The following is a 12172-nucleotide window of genomic DNA, read 5'->3' on the forward strand; positions in this document are numbered from 1 at the left end:
AGTAATTTTACAGGGGACAACTGGGACACAAACTAATTTTCTAATGACAAAGTTTGGAAATTATCATGATATTGTGGTTTCTACGGCATCTGCAGTGTTCAGGTGACTTCTGATTTCAGCAACAAATATACCAAATACTACTTACCAGGGTGAAATTGGATCATGGCCAGTCAAACTGCTGCAAATTTAGACCACAGACAGTACAGAAGATGGACGTAGCTTCCAGTTCGGAAAAATTAACCAAATGGGGGAGTGCTTTAAACTTGCTTTCCTTTTTTAGTGGCCATCAGTGGGTGATAGTTATGATTGGAAAAAGTCTTCTGGGGAACAAATTTTCTGACAGTCAGCTGTGTGAATTTTGGTCATTCTGTGTTTCACAAAGGATTATGCATGTAGTTTCAAAGCCTGAACCTCTCCTTTATTATCACATTGATTTCATAACACCAAGACAACATTGGCAAAAATGGTCAGGACTTTATAAACCAACCAATTGCCACGAGTAATCATTGCCTTTGTTACCTGGTGAAGTTCAGGCTCTGGCTGCAGGACTGGGGTTGGCATACACTCAACTTCAACATTAGTCTGAGTCTTTCGCTAGCTTTGTGGTACCGTGCTCTGCGTGAGCGTGTTTTAATTCAAACAGCACCAAATCACAACAACAGTCGCTTCAAGGTGCTTTATAATAATACAAGGAGAATCTCAACAACCCCCTATGTGCAAGCACTTTGGCAAAAGTGGGAAGGAGAAGCTCCCTTAATCTTATCAGACTGAAGGAGGGCCATCTGCTGCGATCTTTTGGGGTAAAGGGAGGAAGACAGCCAAAGATTAATAATAACTAATGATTAACACCCTAATGGGGTGATATGGTACTATAGGGTTATTAAGATAAGATGAGGCCTGATTATTTAAGACCTTGTATGTGAGGAGCAGGAGAATGTATCAGGAGCATAATGCAGTTGTTGTTTTTTTTCTTGGATCCAATTTTACATTTTAATATCGCGCTCTTGTCCTTTTGTGCAATAAAAGTATTGTTCATATCTTCAATCCTCAGAAGGTGTTGACCACATCTTTTACCAGTGATTAATTCAATGGTAGCGCTGGGCAGGATGGCTGCTGTGTTTGCTTCGGATTACTCCTCACCCCTGAAAGCCCTGGGAACACCCCTGATATTAATATTATTAATGGGTAGGGTGCACTGTTGAGAGGGTCACTCGAGGATATTCTTGGATCAATTCCTTAACCAGGCTTTGACTTGTGTGGACATGTGGTTGGGATCATTGTCTTGCTAAGGCACAGTGATTAATTCAATTTGTGCACTGGTGTCACATTCTTCTTCAAAATGGCTTCATTAGGTCTCCATGTTCACAGGGGTAGTTGTGATGTGTTCTTTCCATATTTTCTTACTCCTGCCATACCGAACAGATTTTAGTCATTTCGGTTCATTAAACAGAGTCAGAACTGTCCTTGAGGATTCATGGTAAAAACATGTTGAAGTATCTGTGTTGATATTTTGTTTCCTGACTTCTTCAGGCGCTCCTGTTGCTGAAACAGCTGACAAGCAGTACAGTAATTCTTTGGGATTTGAAGCTTTAGGACATATTAGAAAAGAAATGCTTTGAATCAATATTATTGATCTTCTCTTTAGAATTTAGTTTTTGAGGTATTGATGTGTGGCGACCTTTTGACCTATTGGTCCTCTAAGATCCTGTAAAGACACATTAAGAAAGGACACATGAGGTATTCGTCAGTTCTCCTTGGAATACAGTGGAAGGAAGCAGAAGACGCCATTCATTGAGCATGACGATACATTTGTCTCATGATAGCAGCAGTTACAAGGACACTAGCAAAAGCAAAACTAGAGAAAAATCAGTCAGGAAGAATACTGACAGAGCAATGGTCTGTGGCCACCTCCAACAAAACCATTCCCTTTTGGGGGGCGCGGGGTTATACTGTATTCAAATCTGTGCATCAGATATGCCGTCATTTCTTTTGATTCTCTTGCTCTTGAAAGGCACATTTGGCAATTCTTATGAATCTGCACCTAGCATAACATCTGCAGTTTTGTGTTACCACTTTTGAGATGCCAAAACTCTAGTATACTGAGGTTATGCATGGTTATATATAACCATGTGATATAAACTTGTCAGCCTTTTTGGATATGTGACAATATAGGATGAAGTGAATAAGGGTCCAATCACACAGGCTTAGGCACAAGTCAGTGACCCCAATTTTTCCATAGCAACCCACTTGTCGCTGGGAAAAAATTGTGTATTCCAAAACTGGTTGGCTAACCCTTGTGACTGCTTTGGTTGGTTGTTGGTCACTGATGATGCTGTGATCTTAGTTTGGACCTATCTACAAGCACTGTACAACTACTCTCGAAGCTGTAGTGAAACGGGGGACTGCAAAGTAAAAGTTGTATGTTTTGAAAAATAATAGCTGCATCCCCCTTTCTCAAGTTTTTTTGTGGAGAACCATACAAACTCACCAGTTTTAGTGAGAGGTAGCAGCCTCCAGGAACCACTTCCAACGAGTTGGGGAATATACATTACGTGTATTACGTCTAATATGTCAGACAAATCTCAAGCACAACACTATGGCTTCTCTCCCTTATCAGACACTTTCACAAATCTTCTTCCTGCCAATACTTCAAATCAAACTCTGAAAGGATGTTTGGTTTCCAAATGCAATACTGGCACGCTTGAAACCGCGTCCTCTCTCAACATCATCGTTTGATGAGTCAGCATTATGATAAAGGGACTGGCGCTTTTCTACTCTCCCAGAAGTGCTTTGAAACATGCCACGTTCAGCCATTCGCATAAGCACTTTCTGCTGTGCTTTTTTAAGTGCTCTCTTGCTAACGTTCACACACATTCATCAGAGAGCAACTTGGGGTTAGAATCTTGAACATGGATATATGGCATCGAACCACCAACCTTCTAATCAGTAGATGACCGGCTCTACCTGCTGAGTTACAGCTGAGTTAGTTATACTCCCAATCATTCAGCACACTGGGTTTCCTTTTATGAAAGTTTTTAAGGGGAAAGACTGTACGAAGTACTGATTTTGAAAATTACTTTGTTCATAGTTCTCTGTACAGTTGCATATTACAGTAATAACACGTGTGTATGGAAAATTCCAGAGCACACCTGGACTTGCCTTGTGGCGTTTGGGAACTCCTTCATTCACCTGGTTAGTTCATTCATCTGTCTGCCTGGCAGCGGGTGAGGGAACAGTAGGGCATGCTGGGTTATGGGAACTGAGAGCAGATGACACAGTCACACATCTCAGAGCGGATACAGTCCTGCTCTGATGTCTCTGGCTGGAGCTGTTAGCGGAAGCTGCAGTGCCAGAACCAACTCTGGCCCAGGACACGGGAAGTGAGTAGATGGGTCCGCTGAGCTATGTTATCACTGGCACTCGGACTGGAGAGTGTGTGTTTGTTTATGCATGTGTGTGTGTGTCTGTCTGTAAAACTGACAGACTGACTGACTGTCGATCCCTCCGCTGTATGCATGATTTGTCCCATTCTTTACCCGGCAACACTGTGTAAGCAGCAGCTCTCAGAGGCAGAGGAGAATCACTGGCAGGAAGTGTCGCCTGGTGTGTATGAACAGGACAGAGAAGAAGAGTTTAACAGTCAGTGGTTTAAAACTAAATTTTGTGTCTGAAGTGCTGAAATACAACCCAGTGAAGCAAAAAGCAAAGCAATTATTAATTAGCCCTCGTAGCTAATTATAGAAAATCGCTAACTGATTACTTGCAAATGAATGGTTCATTTGAAGAGTTCTAGTCAGGATTTAGAGTGCATCACAGCTGTTACCCTATCAGTGCACCAATCAGCATAGCATTCTCCACGTCTTCTTCACACTTTGACCCTACAATCCAACTGACCTAGGCAGAATCGGGACGCATTGCTGATGGCCAACACCTGGAGAACCAGAAACTCAAAAAAAGATTCGGTTGCAGAACAAGCTGTTTAGCATTAGCAGAGATTTAGCAATTTTGACATGGACATAAATCTTCCTTACAAATGTGGGGCCATTTAAGAGGAAAAAGATTTATTGCCAAGAAGCGCTGTTACAACAAAGAAGTTGTCAACCAAACACAAATTTCTTAGCTTTTTGCGCTAAATTTATTATACTACAGAAATAAGAAGATATTCTTGGCATTAAACAAACTGCTCTGCAGTGGTTTGAATCATATCTGATAAATTTAACTTTGTGCATGCTAATGTGGGGTCTTCTTCGCAAACAAAAGTTAGTTCCACAGGGTTCTGTACTGGGACCAATACTTTTTATGTTCTAGATGCTTCCCTTTGGCAACATTAGAACAGACTCTATACATTTTCATTGCTATGCAGATGATACCCAGTTTTATTTATCCATGAAACCAGATGATAAAAAAAATCAACTAGTTAATGTAGCCACGTTTTATATACATAAAGATCTGGATGACTCCTAATATTCTTATAGTTATGGCTGGATCAGGTGATCCTGATCTATCCCTTTGTTATACTGCAGTAGGATTAGAGTGCTGGGGATTTCCTATAATGCATAAAGTGTTTCTTGTTTAGATAGACAGACTTTTATTGTGCAGGAAACAGCGAACATAAGAGTGAAAATACTAATTTCTTTTCACTCCCTGTGTGTTTGCAAACCACTTCGTGTTGCAATGGTTCAATGAAAGTCCAGACTTTGGCGGGACTCTGAAGAGTGCTGTCCTCTGTAAAGATGATTTTTAAAAAAAACAATTATACCCTGATATGTAAAACCTGAAAGTGCGTGTATGACAACATTTTCATGCAGCCAGCCATCCATGCATTTTATTATGCCATTTAGCCAGGACTCAGACACTTATAATCTATTCCAGTACAATGCTCACTTTCTCTCCAAGCCGGTAAACACCCACCACCTTTAAACTCCACAACCCCAAACAAACTTTATGTTCAAGGTTGAAGTTTCAAATGAATTTTAAAAAAGCACCTGAGAGTTTCTCACAGGGTTATTAATACCCTATGTTTATGACTGAAAGGCATAGATCTTTTTTCTTTTACTACTGGCATTGGTAGTGAGCTAAATGAAGCATATGTCCTGGTTAAGTGGTGGGAAAAGAAGCCACTGGAGCCAACCTAAGTCTTCTGAAGACAGTAATACAGGAAATGAAAATAGATATAAAAGAGAAAAGCAAAGAAATAAAAATGAAGTCAAACTAATAAATGGCTTGATCATAAATGTCTTACATGTTTCCACTTAGGTTTTTCTTAGAGAGAAAATTTGTTGGCTTTCACTGAGGTGTCTCTGTGCTCCTCTTGGACGAGGATAATACGTTCACCTAGACACAGAGTGTGTGAGCTATTTTTAACAGCCACCATCACTGGGTCCCTTTTTTTTTTACAGCACCTTTCTAAGCAAATAATTGCCTGTGCACGAGGAGAGCTAAAAATGGAAACCATTAGAACAGAATTAACATAAAAGCCAGTGGATGCTCCGGTTCATCGGACTTCTGTAGATTTAATGTTTTGAAGCACCTTCAACGAAAGAATTAGAACAACATTTACACTGGACCTACGTGCTCTGTAGATATGTGTTGTATGACGCAAGGTTTTGTTGATTTCTTGAGAATTTAACTTTTACTCTCAAATGTAACACATGCAGAGGAACTACTTTTAAACAGATGGGGACAAATTAATTTTAGAATATGCATTTTCTTTTTTGATATGGCAAATTACAGCAATGGTTAATTAGTGGTTTCTTTGTTGCTACATAGTGCAGGATGGGTAGTTCGGTTTCTTTGATTTCTGAAGAATTTGGTCTGGTTTTATTTGGGGCGGGTGTTAGCTGCAGAGACATATTGTATAGGAAACTGACCAGCACAGTGTCTTTCTAAATGCAATGTGCTGATTAATGCAGATTATTCCTTCAACTTACAGTAGCATAAACAGTTTTGTTTTGTGTGTTTTCATGTGTAAGTTGACCTATAAAGCTACACCCTTTTTGAGCAGGATGTGACCTTTCCCAGTGTTCAACTGCCCAAAAGTCCACAGTGTAGTAGAGAAAGGGTTACTCACTGAGCATCAAATTCAGGTTGTATGTATGAAAAAACAAACAAACTTGAATGCATAGGCTTAATGTACTTTGCACCCTGCAGCTGTTTTCAGTTCTAAATTACTTTTACCTGATGATGTGCACACAACTACTGCGGGGGTGTCAAACTCAATTTCACTAAGGACTACACTGGGAAATTAAACTAGACATGTTTAGATTAATGACATGCTGTAATTTAATCTAAAAATAAAAACATCCTGAATAATACAGTTACATATAATCCCCATAAGGGGCTCGATAGGAATTCAGCCCCTTAGTCAAAGAAAAAAAAAAAATCCTTAATATTGTCTTTGTACACGTTTCTTAAAGTTTCACTCAGTCAGTTTCATATGACTGAATACAAAAAATGAATGTTCTATGTTTTGTCTGAATGAATGAAGGGTAATGCTGTAGGTGATGTCAGATGCCAGAGAACTGGTGGAAAGAAAGCGAATGGTAGCTTAGAATTTAACAAATGTTTTTTCAAGCTTCAATTATATCAAATTGACAAATAACTAACCACATCTGCTTAATGCTCAGACAATCCACAAAGCGGTGCGGCTTCGTAGCTTACCAAAGTCGTACTAAAACATTTTTTGACAGATTTTTGCGCGCCGTGTACCGCATAAAAACGGTTCGAGGTCAGTAAGCACAACCTGAAGTTATACATAAGGCGCACCAGAATATAAGGCACACCGTCGATGTTTGAGAAAATTAAGTGCGCCTTATAGTGCAGAAAATAAATATATATATATATATATATATATGTACACATATATATTCACAGAATTGGCTACAAAAGCTGAGCACCTTGAATTACACACTGGACAGAGTAATTGTTGAAAGTCGGTATATTTTCACTTCGTATGTCATACAAAAATCTTTGTCACATTCGAGATTAGCTCTACAGACATTTTCTTGTTATAACATTGTGTTCTTCCAGACTCATTAGTGTCGAGTAATTTCACCAGAGTTTAGAAAAATACATTCATCATCATAAAAAGATGAACATATCTAGAATTGAATAAAAACAATGTAAAGGTTAGTTTATTTAAAAACACAAAAAAAGACAAAGCAAACAGATGAGGCAACATCAGATTACTACTTCCGTTCACTGTTAGTAACTAACCACACAGATTTTAGGTTAGTACAGAAACAAAAACACATCTATAGAAAATTCAAAACATTTTCTTAATCTGTTCCACTAGCATGTCCAGTGGGTGTATAACCAAAGTCCTTACATAATCTCTAAAGACAATCCATATTATTTATTAATACAAGCTTCTTAGGACTCCAAAAAAAATCGAATAATTGGTACTTTGCTAGATTATTGTAGCAGATATAATCTAATATATTCTGGTATTACACTTTTATCTAACAGTCACAGTTTATCTTTGGTAATACAGAAATTGCAGGCTGGGTTACAGAATCATAATCTTTTTCTTGTCACAATTATTAGCTCAATTCAAACTCACTTAATTGTTCGATCTTATTTGTCTGATTATTATTTCAACCCAGTTTATCTGTATGTTTTGTTTTTCATGCTCTTCTTATATGTTACAACAATCTGAGAATTAAGTCCTCTTCCTTGGATTATTTGTGAGTGAGGAGTTCGTGTGTTAAACCATGCAGTTGTCACTAATGCCACTTCACAATAACAGTCACCACCTTCTGACCGGATGGATAGGTTTGCTCTCAAGCCTGCAGCACAGTGTTACGTTCAAAGGCAGCAGCATAAAAGTGCATTTTCAATGGCAGGTGTACACACATGGAAAAAGCACTGTGCACATTCACTCCAAGACCTTCATCTTGTCCTCAACAAGGCAAATTCACTTCCATTACATCGCTACAGTGTAAACACAAATGGTTTGATATTTCATGCCTCAAAAACAATTTCCACTTTTCCTATTTAAGAGCTCACACATATCCACATTAAATTATATCTTTACAATTGCAAACACAATATATGTCTTGCACACGAATAAAGATGATTAACACTTTTTGCAGTCTAACAGTTGTCTGCAAGAAAGGTTTTGACACATGCAGTATAAAAAAAAGGCATTCACTGTGAATTATGTTAGCTTTGGATTGTCACCCCAATACGTCATCAGAAAAAAATGTATGTTCTTTGACAATAAAATAAAGTACATGATTACCTGATTGAAAACAAAAGAATCACCAGTATTTGGGGGAACTGTGTCGCATACGGTTAGCTCCATATGTATTTCTTGGTACACCACCACAGCGGATTTTAAATCAAATAACCAGCATCTGACTGACTTTCAGCTTTAATTCAAGGGGTTTAATAAATACATTAACTGTTTAGGAGTTTCAACATTTTTTAGAAGACTTTCAGAGGTTCAAAAATAATGGGATAACCCAGTTATTTAATGGCCAGGTGAGGAAATTTTCTTAATTATTTCTTTACATCTCCAGAAAATAAAAGATTTGGATTTGACTCCAAGTGTTGCCATCGTTAGGTAAAAATTTACCTCTCGGAGAGATCGCAAAAACTTTACTACTGGCCAAATCAACAATCTAGTACAGAAGGCATGCACTGGCCATCTCAGCAACACCAAAAGATAACTAACATGTATGATGACAGAATTATTTCTTTGATTAAGAAAAACAACTTTCAAGTAGATATTACTTTCAGAGTGTAAAATCAAGAGATGCTTTTAAGGTGCAAATCACTGATTGCAAGGATAGGAAAGCCACATTGGACCCCCTAACCCCAAAAAACGGACTTAGATTAATAGATTAACTAAACAAAAGAGAAGATGTAGGAAGATAAAAGTAAGGAGAAAGAGAGAAATGGCTCATGGTCTGAAGCGTAGCACGTCATCTGCCAGACACGGGGGAGGTGATGTTATGGCATTGGCATGAATGTCTGCTAGTGGAACCTGATCACTAGTGTTTATTGACAATGCAACTGCTCTGATCTCAACCTAGCAGCAGGTGCTTTTAGCTTTGAATAAGTAAATGCAAAACGAAATGCACAAAAGACCCACAAACAATCAGCAACTGAAGGTAGTTGCAGTAAAGGCACAGCAGAACATCTCCAGGAAAAAAAACACAGTGTTTGAAGATGTTCATGAGTTCTACACTTTAGGCACTCATTGACTGCAAAGACTTTCATCCAACTATTAAAAAAGACTGTAGAAAAATGGCTGTAGTTCCTAAAGAGTAAAAGTTTTGTAAACCTCTTAAATTAAAGTCTGCACTTCAATCACATCTTTAGTGTTGAATTTAAAATCCAGAGGTGATGTACAGAGGCAGAGTAACAAAGCTGTCTCCAAATACTTTTGGACCTTACTCTATGCGTATATATATTTATGGTTACAACTATGTGGGCACTGCATCATTGAAAAGTAACTGGTACAGTACACCATAACATATGAATATTTTCCACATCCAAACACAGATACAAATTCTACTGATACAGAAGACAGACTGGATGAATGTGATGGCGAATGACCGAGCTCTGTACTCCATATGTAGCAATGTTCCTTAAATGGAGTTTACCAGTTTGGAATGGCTTTCTGCTGCAGATAAAACGTCCAGTCTTTAACATATCACCATGCAACTCACTGAACTGGTGCAAAATCGATAGTCCTCTTCACTTCACTTTGTGTTGTGTTTGGTCTTGTGGGCAAAGTGAAGAGTTTGAGGCACTGCAGTGGTCTGATAAATCTTCATAGAGCCACTTGTTTTGAAAAAATACATCTGCTGTAGAATCACTGCATTATTTTTATGCCCTTTCCTTAAAAATGAGAGGAGCTTCGTAAGTGCAAAGCATGCCCTCTATTAAAACACATCATTAACATGAAAACATCATATAAAGATTAGCAGTAAAAGTCAAGACCGAACCACAAATAACTGGCTATTGCGATTTTTTTTTTAAACTGCAATTAAAAATCGTGGAAAAAGTAATGGCTTGTGGGTAATTATTAAACTGAACGAACTGAACTAAACATGCAAAATACATTTATACATTTAACAACATCATGTGGAATCAATAACACTGATCAAGTAACAGTACTGCTTTTTGGTATTACAGTGACTCCACTGTAATAGTTGAATGATCATAGTCACAGTCATGCCTGCCTGAGCTGCTCTTTAAAACATACATAGTCAGCTAAAGCTTCGGATTAAAAAATACGCTGTACATGCTTTTAAGTACCTTTTTGTGCAGAATTAAAACTGCAAATATTTCACTCTTGACAACAATAGTAGAAAATTACACAAACATGCTCCCATAGGGATTTACTTCTAAATACAGAAGGCCCCTACTACAATCTACAGACATCCTCCTCATCAGATTGACTGACTTTTACAATTCTAATGCCAGTATGTTTTTCTAAATATACGCCTCTTAAATGGTGTTCATGGTCTTCGTTAACAGCAGGCTGTGATTGTCATTATCATAACAGCAGCACAGTGACTAACTACGTCCTGGGTTTATTACGAGCCAGGGACCTTTGTTGGATATTATACTCCTCTGTCTCTCATTAACGCCTGCCTGCCTCTAGACTGACTGAGCAATAGTGAAAAAAACAAAGCAAAAACAAATATGTTTAGTTGTTTCAGTTATGAAGACAGACAGATGCAGATTTCCAGATTTCCTAGCTTTTCAGTATGTCCTTAAATGTAACTTCTGTAAGATTTAGTTGACAAACACCAAAAAATACAGTTCTGTATGTTGTTCACGCTCTTTCATTGTTGGGGTTGAGGATGGTAAAGTGGAATATGTGTGCAAGTGTTATCAAGCAAGGCTTTGACTCCTCTTTCACGTTGAAGATGTCTTCTGCTGGGGCCACTTTCAATATTTTGATTTCTGAATTCTCAAGCAATGCCTTGTACCACCAGTTATGACAAACAGAGAGACCTTGGAAGGATCTTGAGAGGTGCCGACAGTCCTTTTGCTACTTGAGGTGCTCAATAATTGAGATCTCGCCTCTCTCCAGATCCGGTCCGTTCAAGACCAAAGCGCCATTTATGGCCGAAGGTGTCAATCCGTGCAGTCCGGCCTCCTTCTCGTTTTTGTCCCGTTCATTGTTGAAATTGACAGACACAACCCGCTTGGGCAGGGTGACCTCGGGAGCCGGGCTAAATCCCAGCTCTGAGGACAGCTTGCGTTTGATTGATGCAGCACGCTGGAACTTGTCATGGATCTCAATGCTAACACGACGACGGGTTTCTTTGAACTCTGCAGAGACATTTGCCGTCCACTCTGCAGCATGCGCCCGGATCTCTCCAACCTGCAATGACACAAAGATATAAAGAGGTCAGTAGAAATGCATTAGGATGACAGGAGACACATGAAAGCCAGCAACAAAAAGACTTTCACAGGTTTACTTTTGTGGTTTTTATCTCCAGGCCTCGAGGGCCGGTGTCCTGCAGGTTTTAGATATAACCGTGGGTCAACACACCTGAGTCACATGATTAGTTTGTTACCAGGCCTCTGGAGAACTTCAGGACATGTTGAGGAGGTAATTTAGCCATTTGAATCAGCTATGTTGGACCAAGGACACATCTAAAACCTGCAGGACACCGGCCCTCGAGGCCTGGAGTTGGAGACCCCTGTAATATATAATCAAGCATGTATTTTGTGTTGCTGATATAAACAGGACTCATCTTCATGTATATTTACTACAGAGTTGCTGTTGTGATTCTTTGATAGCTCTTTTCGACTGCAAAGTATAGCTCACTTTCTTTCTGTGTGTTTATTCTATATTCATTACAAGTGTGAGTGCATGTTTGTTGTTTTCTGATCATTCTGATGTTTAAAGCTCAGATGTTCGTCTTTGTTGTATTTCCAGATTCTTGTTTACTATTCTAGTACTGTGAATCTTAGTTCTGCTAACACTGAATTTTAATTTAGTGTTACAATATTATGGTCGGGTTTCTGTCTTGACTTTGTTATTGATGCCTCCAAAGAGTTTCTCTGTATCATGTTATTCTTAGTTTTTTGTCTCTTACTGGTTATCTTTTTGGTTATTTCCTGTTTTACTTTGATAGTTAGTCGTCTCTGGAGCCTTGCTTTTACTTCTCCCCACGACTGTCTTGATTTGTCAGCACAAATT

The 12172-nt window shown here is 38.7% G+C and overlaps 1 protein-coding gene across 1 annotated transcript in view; it reads right to left on the minus strand.

The window, feature by feature from the left end:
- Positions 1 to 11011: 11011 nt before the first annotated feature.
- Positions 11012 to 12172, minus strand: part of LOC102196356 (potassium channel subfamily K member 2-like) — an 11365-nt gene continuing 10204 nt past the window's right edge. Inside the window, exon 9 of the mRNA XM_005733402.1 lies at positions 11012 to 11347. Within this exon, the coding sequence (XP_005733459.1) occupies positions 11012 to 11347 (336 nt within the window). The remainder of the gene's footprint in view (positions 11348 to 12172) is intronic.

Source organism: Pundamilia nyererei, unplaced genomic scaffold, assembly GCF_000239375.1.
Source record: "Pundamilia nyererei isolate P.nyererei 1_Seehausen unplaced genomic scaffold, PunNye1.0 scaffold00051, whole genome shotgun sequence".
In the NCBI taxonomy this organism is placed as follows: domain Eukaryota; kingdom Metazoa; phylum Chordata; class Actinopteri; order Cichliformes; family Cichlidae; genus Pundamilia; species Pundamilia nyererei.